Genomic DNA, 25,910 nt, shown 5'->3' with positions numbered 1-25,910 from the left:
TTCTATATTCCCACCCCTCCAATTTTGTTTAAAATGTGCTATTCCCCAATATTTAAGATCAGAGGTTCTACCATTGTGCACTAATTTAAAATGTTTATACAGATTAGTGTCTTCCATTCCCTTTTCAATACAAAGGAGATGTTCCCTTATCCTATCTTTTACCATTCTTTTTGTTTCCCCAAAATATATCAGATCGCAAGTGCATTTTAAAATATAGATGACCCCTTTAGTGGTACATCTAATACACTCTTTAATGCTAAATTCTTCCCCAGATTTCTGAACTTTTACTGTACTTCTTTTATCACTGTATTTACAAGCCTTACATGAATAGCAAGGAAAAAAACCTGCTATTTTCCCTCCTTGTAAATTTTTCTGTATGGGTACCATAGTTTTCGTGTGATATGCACTCGGTGCCAGGATAGATTTGAAGTTTTTAGATTTTCTAAAGATCATTTGTGGTTTCGTTGGTAAAGAGTCTCCTATAATAGGGTCTGCTTTAAGTATACCCCAATTTTTATTTAAGATCTTTCTCATAAGACCATGATCTGCACTGTACTCTGTAATGAATGGGACATTGATTACCTCTGTATTTGCTATATTCGTCTTTTGTTTGTATGAAAGTAGGGCTTTTCTATCAGTCTCCCTAGCCCGTGATACAGCCTTGTTTACAGTTTCTTTATTGTATCCTCTATCTAAGAATTTTTCCATTAGAATCCCAATCTGATTTTCAAAGTCTTGGGGTCTAGAGCAATTTTTCTTAATCCTCAGACTTTGGCCGAACGGGATGTTATCTTTCCATTGCTGGAGATGACAGCTATTGGCATGTATGAAACTGTTAGAGTCAACTTCTTTAAAGTGGGTTTTTGTTTCCACTACATTATTTACCACCATGATTTCCAAATCTAAGAAGATGACAGTCTTTATTTTTGTATACTTATTATAATATCACTATCACTGTGCACTTTATAATTAACCACTTTAGAAGATTATATGGAGTTTAGATTCTGTATCTGTTTTAACTCTAGTAATGAAGCTGATATATCATTGCTCTGAACAAATGTAGATTTGCCAATACTACCTTTAATTAATGATACACACCCCTTCTCCTATGACTAATAAAATGTAACCAATAAGAGACTGAGATACACCTTTAAAAAAGGTGCACCTGCTGCAACACCTCATCTTGAGAAAGCCCTGCAGAGGGAGAAACGCGTTGATGTTTGTTGCCAACTTCTGACTTTAAGAAGTATTTCACAGCTACCAGTTGCTGTCACAGATTGATACAGCTTGTCATCTGTGGAACTTTTAAAGAATTTTGCATCCTCTTGTTACCTGCCTGTGTACCAACACTATAAGCCTTATTGAAGGTTATACATGGAACTTTTTGCATCTACTCTAAACAGCCACATTCAGCACAAAACAGCCGTTATCAGTATCCTGCGTGCATCTTAGCACATAAAGAGCGGATACCTTGCCATTGCGAACTAAGAAGCTGAAACCTGAGAGCGACCGGAACAGAAACCAATCGGAGTGCTCAGTCGGGCCAGCGCCCCTATAAGTGACGTCACTTCCGCCACGGCGGTAATTTCATCTTTTGCTTCATCAAGAGTCGCAATTGTTTGGGGGTAAGCCTGCATCATCTGTCCACATATTAACTGTTACCGGGACTGTTTTATCCCATTTCTGGCCATAAGGAGATACATTTCGAAAAAGTCGGTGTATTGGCATAATTTGTTTTATACGGAGACGTCCGTTTTTAGTTTATTTGTTTTTTAATCTGTATTTACATATGTTGCATTAAATATTTTTAGGCAGAGCCTTGCTAAACTACACTCTACTTGTCACTGTTTATTTAAGTTTATTTTGCTTCACCAAGCCTTTTTTCTGATTATTTACAATATGCACGAATAACCTTATCACTAAGCATTTGTCACTATTATAATATTTATCAACATTGATGTTTTAACACGTATCTTTTGGAATTTATCACCTGTTTTAAATTGTTTCACATTCACCTTTAGCTACAGCGCTCCTGTTTAAACTTAATTTTATCCACTTCCATTAAGGCCAGACCTTCTATCGCAAGGTCCGTTTTTCCATCAGGATCTCAAATTATTAAACTTGAAGGTATGGAAATTGAACGCTTAGTGCTTAGTAATAGAAGTTTCTCTGACTCAGTGATTAATACTATGTTACAGGCTCGTAAATCTGTTTCTAGAAAGATTTATTATTGAGTTTGGAAGACTTACATTTCATGGTGGTGTTCTCATAAATTTTCTTGGCATTCTTTTAGAATTCCTAGAATTTTACAGTTTCTTCAGGATGGTTTGAAAAAAAGTTTGTCTGCAAGTTCCTTGAAAGGACAAATCTCTGCTCTTTCTGTTTTATTCCACAGAAAAATTGCTAAACTTCCTGATATTCACTATTTTGTACAGGCTTTGGTTTGTATCAAGCCTGTTATTAAATCAATCTCTCCTCCTTGGAGTCTTAATTTGGTTTTAAAGGCTTTACAGGCTCCTCCATTTGAGCCTATGCATTCTTTGGACATTAAACTACTCTACTTTCTTGGAAAGTGTTGTTCCTTTTGGCCATCTCTTCTGCTAGTAGAGTTTCTGAATTATCTGCTCTCTTGTGAATCTCTCTTTCAGATTTTTCATCAGGATAAGGCATTTTTGCGGACTTCATTTATATTCTTACCTAGGGTTGTGAATTCTAACAACATTAATAGAGAAATTGTTGTCCCTTCTTTGTGTCCTAATCCTAAGAATTCATTGGAGAGATCTTTACATTCTTTGGATGTGGTAAGAGCTCTGAAATATTATGTTGAAGCTACTAAAGTTTTCAGGAAGACTTCCAGTCTATTTGTTAGCTTTTCTGGTTCCAGGAAAGGTCAGAAGGCTTCTGCTGTTTCTTTGGCATTGTGGTTAAAGCTTTTGATTCATCAAGCTTATTTGGAGTCGGGTCAAGCCCCGCCTCACATAATTACAGCTCATTCTTCCATGTATTAGCTTCTTCGGAAGCAGTTTTTGGTAGAAAAGTTCTTCAGGCAGCTGTTTCAGTTTGATTCTTCTGATTTTATGTTTTTTCTTTTCAATTATGAGACTAAACTTATGTTTTGGGTTGTGGATTAATTTTTTTCAGCGGGAAATGGCTGTTTTTATTTTTATCCCTCCCTCTCTAGTGACTCTTGGGTGGAGTTCCACTTCTTGGGTATTGCTATCCCATACGTCACTAGCTCATGGACTCTTGCCAATTACATGAATGAAAACATAATTTATGTAAGAACTTACCTGATAAATTAATTTTTTTCATATTTGCAAGAGTCCATGAGGCCCACCCTTTTTGTGGTGGTTTATGATGTTTTGTATAAAGCACAATTATTTCCAAATTCATTTGTTGATGCTTTTTACTCCTTTCTTATCACCCCACTACTTGGCTATTCGTTAAACTGAATTGTGGGTGTGGTTAGGGGTGTATTTATAGGCATTTTGAGGTTTGGGAAACCTGGTAGGATTGTATATCCCATACGTCACTAGCTCATGGACTCTTGCCAATATGAAAGAAATTAATTTATCAGGTAAGTTCTTACATAAATTATGTTTTTCTGTTAGCTCCCTTAGGGGAAAGTTTTCGGCTCTACCTGTTTTACTGCTCGAGAGGCTCACAGAGCTTCCTAATGTTCAGTCTTTGGTTCAGGCCTTGACTAGATCAAGCCTGTGTGTAGGTCTAGTGCTCCTCTTTGGAGTTTACATCTTGTTCTAAGTTTTTTGCGGAAAGCTCTATTTGGGCCTATGCCTGCTGTTGACATTTAAGATTTTTTGTCTGGGAAGGTTATTTTTCTACTGACTATTGCTTTGGCGTGCAGAGTTTCTGTGATGGCTGCCTTGCATTGTGAGTTTCCTTACCTAGTTGTTCTTACGGCTAAGGCTGTCCTTCATACTGGGTTAGGTTTTCTTCCTTTGGTTGTTTCGGATCACAACATCAATCAGGAGATTGTGGTTCCTTCCTTGTATCCTAATCCTTCTCTTCGAAGGAGTGGTTATTTCATAACTTGGATGTGGTTCAGGCCTTGAAGTTCTATCTTCAGGCTACAAGGGTGTTTTGTCAGTCTTCCTTGTTTTTGTCTATTCTGGGAAGCGTAAGGGACAGGAAGCCTCGTCCACTTCTTTGTTTTCTGGGTGAGGAGCATTGTTCGCTTAGCTTATGAGTCAAGGGATGCAAGTCTCCTCAGTGGTTTAGGGCTCATTCTACTAGAGCTGTGTTTTCCTCTTGGGTCTTTTGAGATTGAGGCCTCCATGGATTAAATTGTAGGGTGACTATCTGTTCTTCCTCACATTTTTTTCCAGGATTTTACATATTTTACATTTTGGCTTCGACAGAAGCAGCTTTTGGGAGAAAGGGTTTTGCAGGCTGCTGTGCCCTCAAAACAGGGTCCGTCTCTCTTTTTACCCTCCCGTTTTTCATTCAGTGTCCTCTAGAGTTTGGGTATATGTTTCCCACATGTAAGGAATGAAGCCGTGGACTCCTCATATAAAGAATGAAAACATAAATTATGCTTACCAGATAATTTCCGTTCCTTCTGTATGAGGGGAGTCCATGGCCCCTGCATGAATTTTCTGGTGGGCGGACTTAGATTTGGATTTGTTCTTCTGGCACCGTTTATACCCTGAAATTTCTCCTACTGTTCCTTGTTCCCTCGGCAGAATGACTGGGGGATGAGGGAAGTTGGGGAGGTATTTAAGCCTTTGGCTGGGGTGTCCCTGCCTCCTCCTGGTGGCCAGGTTCCGTATTTCCCACAAGTAAGGAATGAAGCCGTGGACTCTCCTCATACAGAAGGAAATTATCTGGTAAGCATAATTTTGTTTTTTAATTTCACATTAGCTACACATCAATATAGCTGAAATTCATTATTTTTAAGTGTTTTCCTATAGATATTTTCAAGTGTTAACACTTGTGTTTATTTAACTCACCACTTTTAGTATGAGAGCTAATAGTACTCCCTGTGCTATCCATTAAAAGTATAGGGCACGCTTAAACAAATGTTGGGTGTAAATCATAAAAATAATTGCTAATTTGTGTGAGATGCTGTTATAAACTGTTAATCTATGCAAAGTTTTTCTTCTGGTATCTCGGTCTTCCTTTTCTTTGTTATGATCTACTGAATTGGTTATATAGTAAAATTATTTTTCATTTAAAGGTCAGGTATGGTCGTGGGGAGATGGAGACTATGGAAAATTGGGCAGAGGAGGAAGTGATGGCTGCAAAACTCCCAAACTAATAGAAAAGCTTCAAGACCTGGATATTGTGAAAGTGCGCTGTGGCAGCCAGTTTTCAGTTGCTATTACCAAGGATGGTCAGGTGTACACCTGGGGAAAAGGGGACAACCAAAGACTTGGCCATGGGACAGAAGAACATATTAGATATCCCAGGATATTGTATGGTTTGCTGGGTAAGAAATGGATTATATTTTTTAGATTAGCTGTACAAAAAGGGTGTGTGAGCAGTATGACTTCTAGTTTGTTTACTCTCATTAAACTCCTTTTTGGTGTCCAAAATGTTTTTATTTAAAGGGATAGTAAAGTCTAAAAACTGCATGCTCTATCTGAATCGTTACATTTAATTTAAACAACTTTCCAGTTTACTTCCATTATCAACTTTTGCTTTTTTCTCTTGTTATCCTTTGAAGAGTAAACCTAGGTAGGTTTAAGAGCAGCAATGCATTTCCAAGTGAGCCAATGGCAATAGACATATATATATGTGCAGCAACCAGACATCAGCTAGAATTCAGTTGTGCATTGTTGCTCCTGTGCCTGCCTAGCTTTAATCTTCAACAAAGGATACCAATGGAACAACGCCCATTTGTTAATAGAAGTAAACATCTCTTGAAATGGCATGCTCTATCTGAGCAATGAAAATAGAATTGATTCCTAGAAGAGGAAAACAAACAAAGGCACCTCTTGGTGCACTATCATCATAAGATACAACTATAAAGGATTAAAACATAGTTGTAGAGCACTCAATTGTGCTATAACAGCATGCCAAGACTTTTGAGCCACACGGCTGACTCCATTCTCAGCAAATGCGGCAGATCTAGTCAGTACTCCACACTGAACTGCTCACATACTCCGTCATTCCATTAGCTCTTTCTCAGATGGCCACTATTCCAGACTCCTTCCTCTTTCTCAAGGCAGCTGTTGAGAGCAAGCTGCTACGAAGTAAAAACCTGTAGTGGAGAAAATAGAACAGTGAAGTGGGATATCTACTTATGCAGTGGTATAGCTACTCCAAATGTGCCGTGGAGCTAGTGTGTAGACAAGGTCAAGGTCAGGGGACCAATGCAGCGGTATATACAAAAACATTTATTGAATTTAAAACTGCACAGTGTTTTGGCGATCAACACCGTTTCATCAGGCTGTAGTAATACAAAAAAATGCTCCTTATTTAAAAAGCTTTTGCTCCAATAGTACAGGGAGTGCAGAATTATTAGGCAAATGAGTATTTTGACCACATCATCCTCTTTATGCATGTTGTCTTACTCCAAGCTGTATAGGCTCAAATGCCTACTACCAATTAAGCATATTAGGTGATGTGCATCTCTGTAATGAGAAGGGGTGTGGTCTAATGACATCAACACCCTATATCAGGTGTGCATAATTATTAGGCAACTTCCTTTCCTTTGGCAAAATGGGTCAAAAGAAGGACTTGACAGGCTCAGAAAAGTAAAAAATAGTGAGATATCTTGCAGAGGGATGCAGCACTCTTAAAATTGCAAAGCTTCTGAAGCGTGATCATCGAACAATCAAGCGTTTCATTCAAAATAGTCAACAGGGTCGCAAGAAGCGTGTGGAAAAACCAAGGCGCAAAATAACTGCCCATGAACTGAGAAAAGTCAAGCGTGCAGCTGCCAAGATGCCACTTGCCACCAGTTTGGCCATATTTCAGAGCTGCAACATCACTGGAGTGCCCAAAAGCACAAGGTGTGCAATACTCAGAGACATGGCTAAGGTAAGAAAGGCTGAAAGACGACCACCACTGAACAAGACACACAAGCTGAAACGTCAAGACTGGGCCAAGAAATATCTCAAGACTGATTTTTCTAAGGTTTTATGGACTGATGAAATGAGAGTGAGTCTTGATGGGCCAGATGGATGGGCCCGTGGCTGGATTGGTAAAGGGCAGAGAGCTCCAGTCCGACTCAGATGCCAGCAAGGTGGAGGTGGAGTACTGGTTTGGGCTGGTATCATCAAAGATGAGCTTGTGGGGCCTTTTCGGGTTGAGGATGGAGTCAAGCTCAACTCCCAGTCCTACTGCCAGTTTCTGGAAGACACCTTCTTCAAGCAGTGGTACAGGAAGAAGTCTGCATCCTTCAAGAAAAACATGATTTTCATGCAGGACAATGCTCCATCACACGCGTCCAAGTACTCCACAGCGTGGCTGGCAAGAAAGGGTATAAAAGAAGAAAATCTAATGACATAGCCTCCTTGTTCACCTGATCTGAACCCCATTGAGAACCTGTGGTCCATCATCAAATGTGAGATTTACAAGGAGGGAAAACAGTACACCTCTCTGAACAGTGTCTGGGAGGCTGTGGTTGCTGCTGCACGCAATGTTGATGGTGAACAGATCAAAACACTGACAGAATCCATGGATGGCAGGCTTTTGAGTGTCCTTGCAAAGAAAGGTGGCTATATTGGTCACTGATTTGTTTTTGTTTTGTTTTTGAATGTCAGAAATGTATATTTGTGAATGTTGAGATGTTATATTGGTTTCACTGGTAAAAATAAATAATTGAAATGGGTATATATTTGTTTTTTGTTAAGTTGCCTAATAATTATGCACAGTAATAGTCACCTGCACACACAGATATCCCCCTAAAATAGCTATAACTAAAAACAAACTAAAAACTACTTCCAAAACTATTCAGCTTTGATATTAATGAGTTTTTTGGGTTCATTGAGAACATGGTTGTTGTTCAATAATAAAATTAATCCTCAAAAATACAACTTGCCTAATAATTCTGCACTCCCTGTAAAGACAAATGTATCACATAAAATAGAGATGAAACCTCTTGGTGTATTCTAAAGCATTATCAGATCAATTGAGCCAACTTGAATTTAAGCTTGCCGACGTCGAGGACCGTGCCCGTAGAAACAATATCAGGTTCCGGGGGATCCCAGAGGACATTCCACCTGCAGACTTGCAGAGCCACTTAACAGAGCTTTTTGGGGTCCTGTTGGGCCCTACTGAAGGCATGACCACCACTATGGAAAGAGCGCACAGAGCCCTGCGCCCAAGGTCTGTCTCACAGGATAAACCTAGAGACGTCAGTCTGTTTCCACAGTTTCCTCTTTAAAGACAGGCTCATGCAAGCTGCATTCCGCAGGCCGCAACTGCCAGAGAAATTTCAAGATGTTCAATTACTGCCGGATTTGTCGGCACACACACTGCAATACAGTATCAACCAGTCACAATGGTGTTCAGAAGGGCAGGCATTAAGTACCGGTGGGGCTACCCGGCAAAACTGCTTATCTCAAGAGACAACCAAACACACACAGTGTCCTCGTTAGCCCAGGGAACCACTCTACTTACACAATGGGGCCTTGCAAATAACTCTCCAGAGCCGGCTCCTGTCAAGGCGAAACTGAGAGCTACGGCTCCTGACTGGCCCATTAAAGATCAACGACCCAAGAGGCAGAAAACGCACCAGCTACAAGAAGCTCAAAGGCCTCATACACTTCCTCCTTGATAATGAAGCAACTCTGTCTGACATCTTTATTCATCCCTATCGAGTCTTCTTGACTCTATTATTTCAGATAGATGGCCCTCGGCACAAGGAGTAGCTAGGCTCGAACTGTCTGCAAATAGAGCCCTAATGTTCTTATAATCTACAATGTTTTTTTTTGTTAAAGGTTAAAAGTTGGTATAAGTTATTTTACAAGGTTGGATCGACACAGGTTAAGTGTTCCTAGCTTTGATGATGGGGTGTTAACTTTGTTTTAGATGTTGCAATTATAATTAACTGGCCATTAATTGTTATTGCTTATATTTGTATGCTGTTATGCTAACATACTTTTCTCAGGTTGACAACGCTGCACAGACATTTACAAGACTCATCTTAAGTAAATATATGGAGTGGGGTCGGTAATTTCGGTCCTCACTAGCTCTCTTTCTCTCCAAGCTCCCCCCCACATAGGCAGCCTATGCAAGGGTTCCACCTAGGTGGACTACTTCCACCTCATTCTCCAATAACGCACTTAACAACCCATAATCTAGCTTGGCAACCCCCCCATCCCTAGCCCTCCATTCCTTCCCTCTCCTTCCCCCACCCCCCCCCCCCCTCCCCCTATACACAGATGGCAAACCGTCTAAGAATCCTCACCAACAATGTCCGTGGTCTCAACTCCCCTTTTAAGCGGTGCCTACTGGCCCACAAGCTCAAATTTCATAACCCTGATGTAGTCTTTTTACAAGAGACCCACTGGCAGAGGGACTCCCCCCAACGGTTCTATTCCCACTTGTATAGGGTTATTGAAAATTCCCCCTTCACCAAGAAGGCCAGAGGCACGGCTATACTTTTACATAATAGAGTTGCTTACGAACAGATACTCACTTTCAAATACCTGCAGGATAGATATACTATTTTAATTTGTAGGATAGATCATGTACCCCACACACTGGTCTCTATCTGCCCAATTCCCGACAGCCTTCATGCCTTCGTAAAATTCTCCAAATGGTCAACCAGTACAGGCAGGGATGGGTCTTGCTGGCGGGTGACTTCAATATGACATGGGACCCTATCTTGGATCTAAAGACAGTGAACTCACACAGTAGCAATCCCCAGGCGAACCATACCTCTGCTAAGTTTAGGGCTCTAATGACTCACTATGGCTACTTTGACATTTGGCGGTCATTGCATTTTAGAAATAGGGATTACACCCACTATTCTCACCCACATAGAGTATATTCCCGACTGGACCATATGTTTTGTCAGGCGGGGACTCTAGACTCTATTACTCGATCTGACATTTCCCTCAGCTCCTGGTCAGTTCATGATTTAGTTAAGGCTGACCTGCATCCTTCAGACAAACCACTGTCTTGAACTAATTGGTGCCTCCCGCAGCATGTCTTGGTGGACATCCCATTCCGAGAGGAATTGAGACGAGACCTGATTGAACTACTTTGACGGAACGACAATGGACAGACCTGACGATGTACTGTGGGGCGCTATAAAAGCAACAGTTAGGGGCCTTATTATCCGCAAGCAGAGTCATCTGAGAAAACTGTCTGGCTTAACACTGGCACAGGCGCGCTCTAAACTTAGGATTTTGGAATCCAGCAACCGTGCCTCTATCTCCATAGAGGTGGTGGAGCAAATCTCAGCTATCAGGGATCATATTAACCAATTAGAATTAAAACTCACCCAGCAAAATCTTTCTAAATTAAAACAACTCTTTTACCATAAAGGTAACAGGGCCGATACCATGTTAGCCAACAAACTATGACATAAACGCAGTTTTTCTCGTATATCTCAAATTCGCCACAATAATTATTTGTATAAAAAACCTTCCTTGATAGGAGAAAGCTTTGCGGACTTCTACTCCAAACTGTACAACATAGGAACCATGGAGAACCCAATGCCTACCACTACCAAAGACATCAGACTTTACCTGTCCACCCTAAACCTCCCCACACTTACAGTAGAACAGGATACACTCACAGCACCACTCTCACTTCTAGAAGTTAAACAAATAATCAAACACCTGAAGCCTTTAAAAGCCCCTGGACCAGATGGATTTCCCGCCCAATTTTATAAACTATACATTCATGAACTCGCTCCATACCTGCTCAGGTTCTTTGACCTGGCGGGCAAAGAAGGCACTCTTAGAAAAGAGTTTCTACAGGCTGCAATTGTCATGATACCCAAGCCCGGAAAAAGATCCCTCTCTCTGTTCCAGCTACAGACCGATCTCCCTGATTAATGTTGACATTAAAGTTATTGCCAGGCCTGATTGGCCCCGACCAGCTGGGATTTATACACAATCGGGAGGGACCGGATAACACAAGGCGCCTCATTAACATAGTATGCGAATCCACTAGAATGAATAAATCTTTCTCGGTCATCTCATTAGATGCTGAGAAAGCGTTTGACCGGGTTCATTGGGCCTATCTATAGGAGACCCTCAGAGCCTTCAATTTCCCTAGCGCAACTTGCTCGGCTATCCAAGCACTATATTCCGCCCCAACGGCTTTTGTCAGGGGCCTTGGCTTTCAGTCACACCCTTTTTTATCACAAATGCCACCAGACAGGGGTGCCCACTCTCCCCGCTACTGTTTGCCCTAGCGGTCGAACCTCCGGCCGCAAAAATTCGATCAGACGTATCAATGCCGGGTATCAGACTGGCAGGCAGACGACATTACTATATTCACTGCTGACCCAGCTAAAGCCATCCCTAGACTACTGGAGATCCTGAAGACATTTGGGGACCTCTCTTTCTACAAACTCAACGTGCTCAAAACAGTAATATTTTGGTGGGGTTACCCACAAGATTACATCCTTACACTGAAGGATCAATTTAACTTTACGTGGACAACTGAGCGGATTTCCAGTAGTGTAGCACAAATGGTAAAAGACAACTATCTCCCCCTACTGTCAGAACTGCGAAATCTAAAAAATACATGGGATCACAAGTCCATTTCCTGGATGGGAAGAATAGCTTCTCTTAAAATGTCCTTCCTTCCCAAACTTACCTACCTTTTTCGTTGTCTTCCAATCAGAGTCCCCATGTACCTACTTCCACAATTCCAGAGTGAGCTTACAAAATTCATCTGGAATGGTAAGACTCCCCGAGTTGCACATAAAATATTACAGCTCCCTATTCACTTAGGAGGACTTGCCTCCCCGTCAGTCGTAAAATTCTATTAAGGGGCTATGCTTACGCATATCTCCCAGTGGGGAGTTCTTCAGTCCTGCGACAGATAGAGAGAAATTGAGCAAGCTTCCTTACCATTTAACGTCCTTCTTAAGGACGTAATCTGGACCCCACCCCATAGCCGCAGAACTCTGGGCATCTTTAATTTAGTCATTCTAGAGTGCTTATCCGTCTGGGATAAGATTAGACATCGCCAACTAATTGCTCCCCATCACTTCGGTTTCTGGTTTGCTCATGGGACTGTCTGAAACTCACCCTAATAGTTGGGACCGGTTGAAAGTTAAGAAAGTCTCCGATTTCTGGTCTGCCACACAACCAGATGGGTTCATAGACCTGACACATCTAGATACACAGGTAGATATCCCACCAATCCTCTATTTTGAAATATTAAGGATTAAAAGCTTCCTGAACAGCTGGGGCTTTCATCCTTCCACTTCTCGCTCTCTCACCCCCTGGGAGTCCATCTGGCAGGGGGGGCTTAGATTAGTTAGACAACTATCAATTCACTGCAATCTACTAGAAGACACTTCACCACCTGCTTTAGCTCTGCCTCTAATTAGGTGGAACATCCTTCTACACATTTGCACCCCTGGCAAAAGGCCATTCTACTGACTAAAAAGACATTGCGTAACAATGTTCGAGACCTATTACAAAGTCATCTCTCACTTGTATTTAGTCCCCACTCGATTGTCTAAAATCTACCCAGGAACCCCGCCTCTGTGCTGGAGAGGCTGCGGCCTACAAGGCAGCATGTTACACATTTGGTGGGAGTGCCCCAAAATCAGGCCCCTCTGGGAGAAAGGACTCCGTACCCTCACCGATTTCGGCATCATGATGACTGGTGACCCGGCCCCTGCCCTCCTCCACCTGGGCCTCCACAACTTCCCTAAACATCATAGCCTTCTTGGTGTGTATTTAATGTTTTCTATTAAAACCAATATAGCCCGGGCTTGGAAAAGGGAATCTTCCCCCAAGTGGGCAGACATTGTAAACACAATGGCTTTTTTGTATAGCATGGAAAAGGCCATCTATCATGATCTTAACAAGTCTGATTTGTTTGAAATGGCTTGGGCTGACTGGAAAGACAAGTATGATACCTTATGGCGCCCATCCGCCACAACACAAGACGCTCTGCCTAATGCTTAGTGTACCACCTACCTATTCCACACTCAGGCCCACACCGCTAGCCGCTTCAGCCATGACATGTCCACACCCCCCAGTCCCCTCCACCTCTCCCAAATATGTACCCTCTCTCCCTCCCCCCCCACATTAATTATACATGAGTTACAGCGCTTTATTGTGCAACCACTGGTTCTCTCACCACTAATTAGCATGCCCCTTACATTTGAACTGATACATGATGAGAGCAGCTAGACCTGATTCTTTTAATGTGCAAATTATACTCCCTGTAGGACCCTCGGGTCCGATATTATCTGTGTGGGGGTCCTGTGAGACCCCAATTGTCATGTTATTTTCCTGAAAACATAAATTATATATATATATATATATATATATATATATATATATATATATATATATATATATATATATATATATATATATATATATATATATATATAGAGAGAGAGAGATGAAAAACACAACAATAAAAAGTCTCAGCTGATAATGTATCGCATAAAATAGAGATGAAAAAAAAAATTTTTAAAGTCCCAGCTGGGACTTTTTTTTTTTTTTATCTACATTTTATGTGATACAATTTTGGCCATTTAGAAGTATTTTTATTGTTTAGTGCCCCCTGATGTAGTTTTGGATCAATACACTAGTGTGTACAGGTGAAACTCAAAAAATTTGAATATCGTGCAAAAGTTAATTTATTTCACTAATGCAACTTAAAAGGTGAAACTAATATATGAAATAGACTCATTACATGCAAAGCCAGATAGTTCAAGCCGTGATTTGTCATAATTGTGATGATTATGGCTTACAACTCATGAAAACCCCAAATCCACAATCTCAGAAAATTAGAATATTACATGCAATCAATAAAACAAGGATTGTACATAGAAAAATATCAGACCTCTGAAAAGTATAAGCATGCATACTGTATGTACTCAGTACTTGGTTTGGGCCCCTTTTGCAGCAATTACTGCCTCAATGCGGGGTGGCATGGAAGCTATCAGCCTGTGGCACTGCAGAGGTGTTATGGAAGACCAGGATGCTTCAATAGCGGTCTTCAGCTCTTCTGCATTGTTCGGTCTCATGTCTCTCATCTTTCTCTTGGCAATGCGAGTTTGCTGGCCAATCAAGCACAGTAATCCCACAGTCATTGAACCAGGTTTTGGTGCTTTTGGCAGTGTGGGCAGGTGCCAAGTCCTGCTGGAAAATGAATTCAGCATCCCCCATAGAGCTCGTCTGCAGAAGGAAGCATGAAGTGCTCCAAAATCTCCTGGTAGACGGCTGCATTGACCCTGGACTTAATGAAGCACAGTGGACCAACACCAGCAGATGACATGGCTCCCCAAATCAACACAGACTGTGGAAACTTCACACTGGACTTCAAGCATCTTGCAGTGTGTGCCTCTCCATTCTTCCTCCATACTCTGGGTCCTTGGTTTCCAAATGAGATGCAAAATTTGCTCTCATCAGAAAAGAGGACTTTGGACCACTGAGCAACAGTCCAGGTCTGTTTTTCTTAATCCCCAGGTTAGACGCTTCTGATGTTTGTTGTTCAGGAGTGGCTTGAGGAATAATGACATTTGAAGCCCATATCCAGGATCAGTCTGTGTGTGGTTGCTCTTGATGCACTGACTCCAGCCTCAGTCCACTCCTTGTGAAAGTCCCTAACACTTTTGAATGGCCTTTTCCTGACAATCCTCTTCAGGCTGCGGTCATCCCTGCTGCTTGTGCACCCTTATCTTCCACACTTTTCCCTACCACATAACTTTCTATTAATGTGCTTTGATACAGCACTTTGGGAACATCCAACTTCTTTTGCAATTACCTTTTGAGGCTTTCCCTCCTTATGGAGGGTGTCAGTGATGGTTTTCTGCACAACTGTCAGGTCAGCAGTCTTTCCCATGATTGTGATTCCTACTGAACCAGACTGAGAGACCATTTAAAGGCTCAGGAACCCTTTGCAGGTGTTATGGCTTAATTAACTGATTAGAGTGGGACACTTTGAGCCTAGAATATTGCGCCTTTTCACAATATTCTAATTTTCTGAGATTGTGGGTTTGGGCTTTTCATGAGCTGTAAGCCATAATCATCACAATTATGACAAATCACGGCTTGAACTTTCTTGCTTTGCGTGTATTAAGTCCATCTCATATATTAGTTTCACCTTTTAAGTTGCATTAGTGAAATAAATGAACTTTTGCACGATATTCTAATTTTTCGAGTTTCACCTGTATATCTTTCCTACTATAAGTGGTGCTGAGTAATGAAAGAATAATTTTCATTCATTTCATGTCCCTTTAAGTTGATAACTGCACATATATTGGGTAAAGTATATTAGATTTCTAGTATTTCCTTCTTGAATAAAAGTGACATAATGACTTATTTGGGACATCAAATATGAGGCCTTTGATACTACACTTGCCAGTATTCATGGTTACACTACCTCATGCTATAAGAATTACCCATGCAATGTTCATTCCAGTTCACATGGAAGATTTTCTTTTCTTCTTCTCCTTCCTCTTAAGTGGGAGCCTCAAGCAGAATTGGGTTTTGGGTTAATTAAATTCTGATCAATTCTCACCACCACTCTATTTGGTGTCCAAAATGTTTTTATTAAAGGGATGGTAAAGTCAAAATTAAATTTAATGATTCAGATCGATCATGCAGTTTTAAAAAAAACTATGCTTTATCTCGCTATCTTTTGAATAGTAAACCTAGGTAGGCTCAAGAGCAGAAATGCACTGCCAAGTGAGCCAATGACAAGGGAAATATATGTGCAGCCACCCGACATCAGCTAGCTCTCAGTAGTGCATTGTTGTTCCTGAGCCTAAGTACAGATTAGGTATTTCTACTGTGCCAAAAGGGTGGCAAAAAGCTCCCTTAGAAATATGTTCCTCCTTACCGTACAAAGAAATAGTATATACCATATGAAACCTATATAGATCTATTAAGGATATAGTTAATAGAAACTATTCTGAAAAACAAATACAATTATATTAAAACACAAAATAGATAAGAATAAGATAAAACAAGGTTGGCCAACCAAATGGTAAAAATGAAGAGGTTACTAAAAACAGAAGTGTATAAAAGATCATATGTAGAGGGGCGGAGTCGGCCGCAACGATGATAGTTGCTTAAGCCCAGAGCTCCTTACTGAGAACCGCAAAACACCGGACCTACAGTAGGTTCACATGAACCTATCACTAACAAATTGGATGGAACAGAGCTGGGAATTCTCAGAGAACACTCCGGTACTTTTCTGGAGTTACATGGATAAAAAATAAGCACTTTAGCTCACTTTTTCAGAAGTCTAGACCTGCAGTCCGGCCGGCATCTTGGAAATCGAGTGGCGCAGCACTCACAGAAGAACCACACGATTCTCTAATCTGAAAAGAATAGACCCTGCTGGGGTAAGTCCTATGCCCAAGAAAACTTCAGATAAGTGTGGGGAAAGGTCTGAGGAATGATGAAAATTGTAAGATAAGCTGCTGGAAGGGAGGAAAAATAATATAGTAAGTGCCTGACTATAGCAAGCAACTGGAAACAGTATTGGAGCTTTTTTCTTGCTCTTCCTTTTGTTTCTCTCTTACCCACTAAAGACACTAGCATAAACAAAACCCCTTGCACTAATACAACTCAGGCTTAAAATCATTCGGAAAGGGGAACATTTACAATTTGTCATATACTACAAATTTCCACATCATGGCTACTAAGAGAAATGTAAAACCGGTTAAAACAATCAAACCACAACAGACTAAAGGACACTCAGTCAGCTCATTCTTTAGCCCATCAGAGAGGAAGGAACTGGAAAGCCTTAAAACAACTGCTATATCCCCACACCTCACAGCCCCTTCACAAGATTCTCCAGAAACATCTAATGAGGAGCATACTCAAATACCTACACATATTCTATCCTCCCTGGCTTCTACACAGGACATTGCTAAAATAGTAAGAACATGTATCAGAGAAGAGCTGATGGAACTAAAGCAAGATTTACATACTGTGGGCTTTAGGGTGGAAGCTCTAGAAGATAACCAAGATATGATTAAAGTTGATGTGACAGCCATACAAGAAACAATCAAACAGCAATCAGAACAGATAGTAGCGCTGCAAGATAAAATGAAGGACATGGAGAATAGGAATAGAAGGAAAAACATAAGAATTAGAGACGCCCCAGAATCAGTTCTCCCTTATTCAGCATTTATTGGATGACCCTAATGCAGCCACCATACAATGGGTGAGGGCACATAGGGCGCTAAGGCCCAAACCACCTGATACAGCACCCCCCAGAGACATCATCATTAAATTTAAAAACTTCCAAGAAAAGGAAAACCTTATGGCCGCTTCGAGGAAAAAACAACCCGTAAGGTTTCGCGGTGGTGTTCTACAATTCTACGCAGATCTGGCAGTCCGCACCTTACAACGTAGAAAAGAACTCTCTCCAATTACAACCATCCTTAGAAATAAGAGGATCCCATATAGATGGGGATTCCCATTTCAACTCATGGTTATTCATAATAACAGATGGGTCAATTGCTCAAGCCCACAAGAAATACCACAGTTTTGTAAATTACTGGACTTGGATCCCCCTCCCATACCACCTACTCAGCAGGAACACCCGTCAGAGTGCAAAATCTCAAGCGCAGAAGAAAAAAGAAACATGGAGCACTATTCAACCTACAAAAAAAGGTAGACTCTCACAAAAACAGAACTCTACAGCTACACCCTCACAGCGAGGGGAGATGGGGTCCCCTACATCATCTAAAGATGAAGAAGACTCAGAACCAGAATCTCCGTGAATGTGACTGTTTGAATTCGTGAGTAAAAGTTATGCTATGTGTGATACTTTTCCATAATCCTGTTTATCGCCTTTGGGCGAAGATTCCTATAATCTTATAGAGAGACTTTGTTCTAGGACTAAGTCAAAGACATTCTTGTTGGCCACCTAGGTGGCAAAATTAAGTTATCTGGTGTTACTTACTTATAGTAATTATGACAAGAACACTCACGGTTTCTCTAGGATACCCCTGAGTTTGTGTTATTAGAAAATTGATGCTAAGTACTAGACGTTTACTGTTAAGATATGTGTTATTATTTGTATTTGTATTTTTTATTTATTATGTTTTCAATACAGGTCTCATTTTCTCAGGTTTCTCCTACACTCAAAAGGAAACAGGTTACTGGTATATACAGGGCTTCAATTCTGGTATAGTCTCAAACGACAGGTATAAAGTTAGGCATACGCTACCATGACACACACACTACAAATAATCTCACAAAACGTTAGAGGATTTAACTCACCTAACAAACGTTCAATGGCATTACTTGACTTATCTAGGAGGAAAGCAGATATTTTGTTTCTACAGGAGACACATTTCAAAAGGCACAGAGAACCTAAATATCTAGGCCCCCATTTTACTCAGCATTACCACAGTTCAGATCTACAAAAAAAGAGAGGGGGTTAGCATTTTATTCCATAGGAACACAGCCTTTCATCACATACAAACCACCAAAGATACTGAAGGACGGTTTCTGGGAGTCTTTGGACTTCTATATGGAACCCCTGTTTCATTAATTAACATATATGCCCCATGGGGACAAGATTGATTACACATTTTTTTCAGCCCCTACAAAAATGTACAGCAGACTAGACTATTTTTTCGTAAACCAAGTAGGTCTCCCTCACCTTTCAAACTCCCAAATCAAAGCCACCACATGGTCGGATCATTCAGCTGTATTACTTTCTCTAAATTGGCCCGATTCTAGGAATACTGAATTCATATGGAAGTTGGATGATACAATATTACACAAGACTGAACACACAGAGGCCTTAACACGCTCCCTGCAGGAATTTTTTGTAATCAATAACACCCCTGACATTGATATCTCCACCTTGTGGGAAACACATAAGTGTTACATAAGAGGGGAGTTCATAAAAATCAAGGCACAGAATAAAAAAATGGCCCGCTTAAGATATACGGAATTGGCTGAATCACTATCTAAATTAGACCTACAACATAAAAAAACACCTACTGACCCCCAAATATTACAAGACTTAATGAGTACAAGAAACCAATTGAAATCTCTCCTAGCCCAAGAACAGCAGGCTCTCACTCATAAAGTTAAACAAAAATTCTTCTATGAAGGTGATAGGGCGGGGAAATTGCTAGCCAGAGCTCTTAAAAAGAGAAAATTGAAATCATACATCCACCACCTGATCACCCCTCAAAAACAAAAGGTGCAAACTACCCCAGAGATAGGTACACAATTCCGGGAATACTACCTCAAATTATATAATATCGCTCCTGTTAACGCTGAGTCCATTGAAGACTCAGAGTTAGAACACTACCTACAGAACTGTACCCTCCCTTCCCTGACTCCCGAACAGAGAACTAACCTAGACTTACCCATTACCCAACAAGAAATTCTTAGAGGACTTAAGGAAATGAATAAGGGTAAAAGCCCAGGCCCAGATGGCTTTTCAGTGAATTACTATCAATTCTTTAAAGATATTTTGTCCCCTTTCCTTCTACAACTTGTGAGGTGGGAGAGGGGAACCCATTCTCTAAAAACATGGTAGAGGCTCATATAACAGTACTACCTAAACCTGATAAACCCCCCACAACCCCATCAAGTTTCCACCCTATCTCCTTAATTAATACAGATATAAAACTTTACGCTAAGATTATTGCCTCCCGTATTAACAAACTTCTCCCTACACTAATACATGTCAACCAAGCGGGATTTACTCCCTTCCGTGAGGCCAGGGACAATACAATAAAACTACTTAATCTTCTCGACTATGTCACAGTTAATGAGATACCAACTATATTCCTATCAATAGATGCCGAAAAGGCTTTTGATAGATTAAACTGGAAATTCTTGAAGGCCACCTTATATAAATTTGGATTTGGACAAACAATAGTTGAAAAAATATTTGCATTGTATAATTCCCCCTCAGCTAGAATTAGATTAAATGATTCCCTAACCCCCCCAATAACTATAACCAATGGCACGAGACAGGGCTGCCCTCTCTCGCCTTTGTTGTTTGTCCTGGCAATGGAGATTTTGGTATCCAGAATCCGGCAGAACTCAGATATAAAAGGTATTGAGGTTCAAGGCAATCAGTATAAAATGGCATTATATGCCGACGACGTAATGCTCACATTAACATACCCTGTCACGTCACTCATAGCATTATCGTCAGAACTCTCAAACTATAGCAAGTATTCTTTCTTCAAAATTAATGAAACTAAGTCAGAATTCATCAGCTTTTACAACCCTCCTAACTTGGTGGATAAGATACAAACAGACTTTGGGTATCACCATAATACAAAATCAATTAAATATTTAGGTATTCAAATCCCTGAAAATAAGTCATTAATATTTTCATTAAACTACCTCCCATTATTGCAGACACTTAAAAAGGAACTACATGAGTGGAAACATAAAACTATATCTTGGATTGGTCGTATAAACTCAATAAAAATGATGGTACTCCCCAAAATACTATACACATTCCAAGCCCTCCCAATACAACTCCCAGACTCATATATACGCTCTCTACAAAAGGTCCTCAACTCCTTTATCTGGTCTGAACATATGATAAGGGTTCCTATGCACACGTTGTATATGTCTAAAGATAGAGGTGGATTAGGGGCCCCAAATATAGCACTATACAGATTAGCAACACAGCTGGTACGTATCATAGACTGGTGTAAAAACGGTATAAATAAGGAATGGATTACACTAGAACACTCACTAGCTTCTTTTCCCAATCTAGGTAGCGCCTGCTGGATATCCCCAACTAAACAAAAATATACTACGTCAATATCCTCACTCACAAGAGAAACTTTTAGATCTTGGCACTACGCTCTCAAACATTTCCCTTCTATATCATCCATTCCCTCCCCCTTATCCCCAATCATCACTAACCCTATCTTCCAAATAAAGTACAAAAGTATTGGTAAAACCGATAGTACGATTCATACTCTAATTCCATTTAGTAAGGTTTTAAGGGGAAACACCCTATGTACAAAAGAAGAGCTAACAGAATTGAATATTGATCACTTCCAACAATGGTATAAGTTTCTCCAACTCAAGCATTACATTAGTACACACCCTGATAAGCAGCAAATTCTTAGAGCACGCACACCATTTGAAAATATATGTTTCTCCAACATAGGTGTGTCCGGTCCACGGCGTCATCCTTACTTGTGGGATATTCTCTTCCCCAACAGGAAATGGCAAAGAGCCCAGCAAAGCTGGTCACATGATCCCTCCTAGGCTCCGCCTACCCCAGTCATTCTCTTTGCCGTTGTACAGGCAACATCTCCACGGAGATGGCTTAGAGTTTTTTAGTGTTTAACTGTAGTTTTTATTATTCAATCAAGAGTTTGTTATTTTGAAATAGTGCTGGTATGTACTATTTACTCAGAAACAGAAAAGAGATGAAGATTTCTGTTTGTATGAGGAAAATGATTTTAGCAACCGTCACTAAAATCCATGGCTGTTCCACACAGGACTGTTGAGAGCAATTAACTTCAGTTGGGGGAACAGTGAGCAGTCTCTTGCTGCTTGAGGTATGACACATTCTAACAAGACGATGTAATGCTGGAAGCTGTCATTTTCCCTATGGGATCCGGTAAGCCATGTTTATTACGATCGTAAATAAGGGCTTCACAAGGGCTTATTAAGACTGTAGACTTTTTCTGGGCTAAATCGATTCATTATTAACACATATTTAGCCTTGAGGAATCATTTTATTTGGGTATTTTGATATAATAATATCGGCAGGCACTGTTTTAGACACCTTATTCTTTAGGGGCTTTCCCAAAGCATAGGCAGAGCCTCATTTTCGCGCCGGTGTTGCGCACTTGTTTTTGAGAGGCATGGCATGCAGTCGCATGTGAGAGGAGCTCTGATACTTAGAAAAGACTTTCTGAAGGCGTCATTTGGTATCGTATTCCCCTTTGGGCTTGGTTGGGTCTCAGCAAAGCAGATACCAGGGACTGTAAAGGGGTTAAAGTTCAAAACGGCTCCGGTTCCGTTATTTTATGGGTTAAAGCTTCCAAATTTGGTGTGCAATACTTTTAAGGCTTTAAGACACTGTGGTGAAAATTTGGTGAATTTTGAACAATTCCTTCATGTTTTTTCGCAATTGCAGTAATAAAGTGTGTTCAGTTTAAAATTTAAAGTGACAGTAACGGTTTTATTTTAAAACGTTTTTTGTACTTTGTTATCAAGTTTATGCCTGTTTAACATGTCTGAACTACCAGATAGACTGTGTTCTGAATGTGGGGAAGCCAGAATTCCTATTCATTTAAATAAATGTGATTTATGTGACAATGACAATGATGCCCAAGATGATTCCTCAAGTGAGGGGAGTAAGCATGGTACTGCATCATTCCCTCCTTCGTCTACACGAGTCTTGCCCACTCAGGAGGCCCCTAGTACATCTAGCGCGCCAATACTCCTTACTATGCAACAATTAACGGCTGTAATGGATAATTCTGTCAAAAACATTTTAGCCAAAATGAACACTTATCAGCGTAAGCGCGACTGCTCTGTTTTAGATACTGAAGAGCATGACGACGCTGATAATAATGTTTCTGAAGGGCCCCTAACCCAGTCTGATGGGGCCAGGGAGGTTTTGTCTGAGGGAGAAATTACTGATTCAGGGAACATTTCTCAACAAGCTGAACCTGATGTGATTACATTTAAATTTAAGTTGGAACATCTCCGCATTCTGCTTAAGGAGGTATTATCCACTCTGGATGATTGTGACAAGTTGGTCATCCCAGAGAAACTATGTAAAATGGACAAGTTCCTAGAGGTGCCGGGGCTCCCAGAAGCTTTTCCTATACCCAAGCGGGTGGCGGACATTGTTAATAAAGAATGGGAAAGGCCCGGTATTCCTTTCGTCCCTCCCCCCATATTTAAAAAATTGTTTCCTATGGTCGACCCCAGAAAGGACTTATGGCAGACAGTCCCCAAGGTCGAGGGAGCGGTTTCCACTTTAAACAAACGCACCACTATACCCATAGAGGATAGTTGTGCTTTCAAAGATCCTATGGATAAAAAATTAGAAGGTTTGCTTAAAAAGATGTTTGTTCAGCAGGGTTACCTTCTACAACCAATTTCATGCGTGGTCCCTGTCGCTACAGCCGCATGTTTCTGGTTCGATGAGCTGATAAAGGCGGTCGATAGTGATTCTCCTCCTTATGAGGAGATTATGGACAGAATCAATGCTCTCAAATTGGCTAATTCTTTTACCCTAGACGCCACTTTGCAATTGGCTAGGTTAGCGGCTAAGAATTCTGGGTTTGCTATTGTGGCGCGCAGAGCGCTTTGGTTGAAATCTTGGTCGGCTGATGCGTCTTCCAAGAACAAGCTACTTAACATTCCTTTCAAGGGGAAAACGCTGTTTGGCCCTGACTTGAAAGAGATTATCTCTGATATCACTGGGGGTAAGGGCCACGCCCTTCCTCAGGATCGGCCTTTCAAGGCAAAAAATAAACCTAATTTTCGTCCCTTTCGTAGAAACGGACCAGCCCAAAGTGCTACGTCCTCTAAGCAAGAGGGTAATACTTCTCAAGCCAAGCCAGCTTGGAGACCAATGCAAGGCTGGAACAAGGGAAAGCAGGCCAAGAAACCTGCCACTGCTACCAAGACAGCATGAAATGTTGGCCCCCGATCCGGGACCGGATCTGGTGGGGGGCAGACTCTCTCTCTTCGCTCAGGCTTGGGCAAGAGATGTTCTGGATCCTTGGGCGCTAGAAATAGTCTCCCAAGGTTATCTTCTGGAATTCAAGGGGCTTCCCCCAAGGGGGAGGTTCCACAGGTCTCAGTTGTCTTCAGACCACATAAAAAGACAGGCATTCTTACATTGTGTAGAAGACCTGTTAAAAATGGGAGTGATTCATCCTGTTCCATTAAGAGAACAAGGGATGGGGTTCTACTCCAATCTGTTCATAGTTCCCAAAAAAGAGGGAACGTTCAGACCAATCTTAGATCTCAAGATCTTAAACAAGTTTCTCAAGGTTCCATCGTTCAAGATGGAAACCATTCGAACTATTCTTCCTTCCATCCAGGAAGGTCAATTCATGACCACGGTGGATTTAAAGGATGCGTATCTACATATTCCTATCCACAAGGAACATCATCGGTTCCTAAGGTTCGCATTCCTGGACAAGCATTACCAGTTCGTGGCGCTTCCTTTCGGATTAGCCACTGCTCCAAGGATTTTCACAAAGGTACTAGGGTCCCTTCTAGCTGTGCTAAGACCAAGGGGCGTTGCTGTAGTACCTTACTTGGACGACATTCTGATTCAAGCGTCGTCCCTTCCTCAAGCAAAGGCTCACACGGACATAGTCCTGGCCTTTCTCAGATCTCACGGATGGAAAGTGAACGTGGAAAAGAGTTCTCTATCTCCGTCAACAAGGGTTCCCTTCTTGGGAACAATAATAGACTCCTTAGAAATGAGGATATTTCTGACAGAGGCCAGAAAAACAAAGCTTCTAGACTCTTGTCGGATACTTCATTCCGTTCCTCTTCCTTCCATAGCTCAGTGCATGGAAGTGATCGGGTTGATGGTAGCGGCAATGGACATAGTTCCTTTTGCGCGCATTCATCTAAGACCATTACAACTGTGCATGCTCAGTCAGTGGAATGGGGATTATACAGACTTGTCTCCGAAGATACAAGTAAATCAGAGGACCAGAGACTCACTCCGTTGGTGGCTGTCCCTGGACAACCTGTCACAAGGGATGACATTCCGCAGACCAGAGTGGGTCATTGTCATGACCGACGCCAGTCTGATGGGCTGGGGCGCGGTCTGGGGATCCCTGAAAGCTCGGGGTCTTTGGTCTCGGGAAGAATCTCTTCTACCGATAAATATTCTGGAACTGAGGGCGATATTCAATGCTCTCAAGGCTTGGCCTCAGCTAGCGAGGGCCAAGTTCATACGGTTTCAATCAGACAACATGACAACTGTTGCGTACATCAACCATCAGGGGGGAACAAGGAGTTCCCTAGCGATGGAAGAAGTGACCAAAATCATTCTATGGGCGGAGTCTCACTCCTGCCACCTGTCCGCTATCCACATCCCAGGAGTGGAAAATTGGGAAGCGGATTTTCTGAGTCGTCAGACATTGCATCCGGGGGAGTGGGAACTCCATCCGGAAATCTTTGCCCAAGTCACTCAGCTGTGGGGCATTCCAGACATGGATCTGATGGCCTCTCGTCAGAACTTCAAAGTTCCTTGCTACGGGTCCAGATCCAGGGATCCCAAGGCGGCTCTAGTGGATGCACTAGTAGCACCTTGGACCTTCAAACTAGCTTATGTGTTCCCGCCGTTTCCTCTCATCCCCAGGCTGGTAGCCAGGATCAATCAGGAGAGGGCGTCGGTGATCTTGATAGCTCCTGCGTGGCCACGCAGGACTTGGTATGCAGATCTGGTGAATATGTCATCGGCTCCACCTTGGAAGCTACCTTTGAGACGAGACCTTCTTGTTCAGGGTCCGTTCGAACATCCGAACCTGGTTTCACTCCAGCTGACTGCTTGGAGATTGAACGCTTGATCTTATCGAAGCGAGGGTTCTCAGATTCTGTTATCGATACTCTTGTTCAGGCCAGAAAGCCTGTAACTAGAAAGATTTACCACAAAATTTGGAAAAAATATATCTGTTGGTGTGAATCTAAAGGATTCCCTTGGGATAAGGTTAAGATTCCTAAGATTCTATCCTTCCTTCAAGAAGGATTGGAAAAAGGATTATCTGCAAGTTCCCTGAAGGGACAGATTTCTGCCTTGTCTGTGTTACTTCACAAAAAGCTGGCAGCTGT

The 25,910-nt window shown here is 41.5% G+C and overlaps 1 protein-coding gene across 4 annotated transcripts in view; it reads left to right on the top strand.

Moving 5' to 3' along the window:
- HERC2 (HECT and RLD domain containing E3 ubiquitin protein ligase 2) overlaps positions 1 to 25,910 on the top strand; it is a 733,063-nt gene that overhangs the window by 219,256 nt on the left and 487,897 nt on the right. For all 4 annotated transcript variants that reach the window (XM_053707729.1, XM_053707727.1, XM_053707730.1 and 1 more), the window contains exon 15: positions 5,198 to 5,449. In XM_053707729.1, the coding sequence (XP_053563704.1) occupies positions 5,198 to 5,449 (252 nt within the window). The remainder of the gene's footprint in view (positions 1 to 5,197; positions 5,450 to 25,910) is intronic.

The sequence above is a fragment of the Bombina bombina genome, chromosome 3 (assembly GCF_027579735.1).
Source record: "Bombina bombina isolate aBomBom1 chromosome 3, aBomBom1.pri, whole genome shotgun sequence".
NCBI classification, from domain to species: Eukaryota; Metazoa; Chordata; class Amphibia; order Anura; family Bombinatoridae; genus Bombina; species Bombina bombina.
Note: the sequence above shows the minus strand (reverse complement) of the source record. Positions and strands in the feature narration are given on the sequence as shown.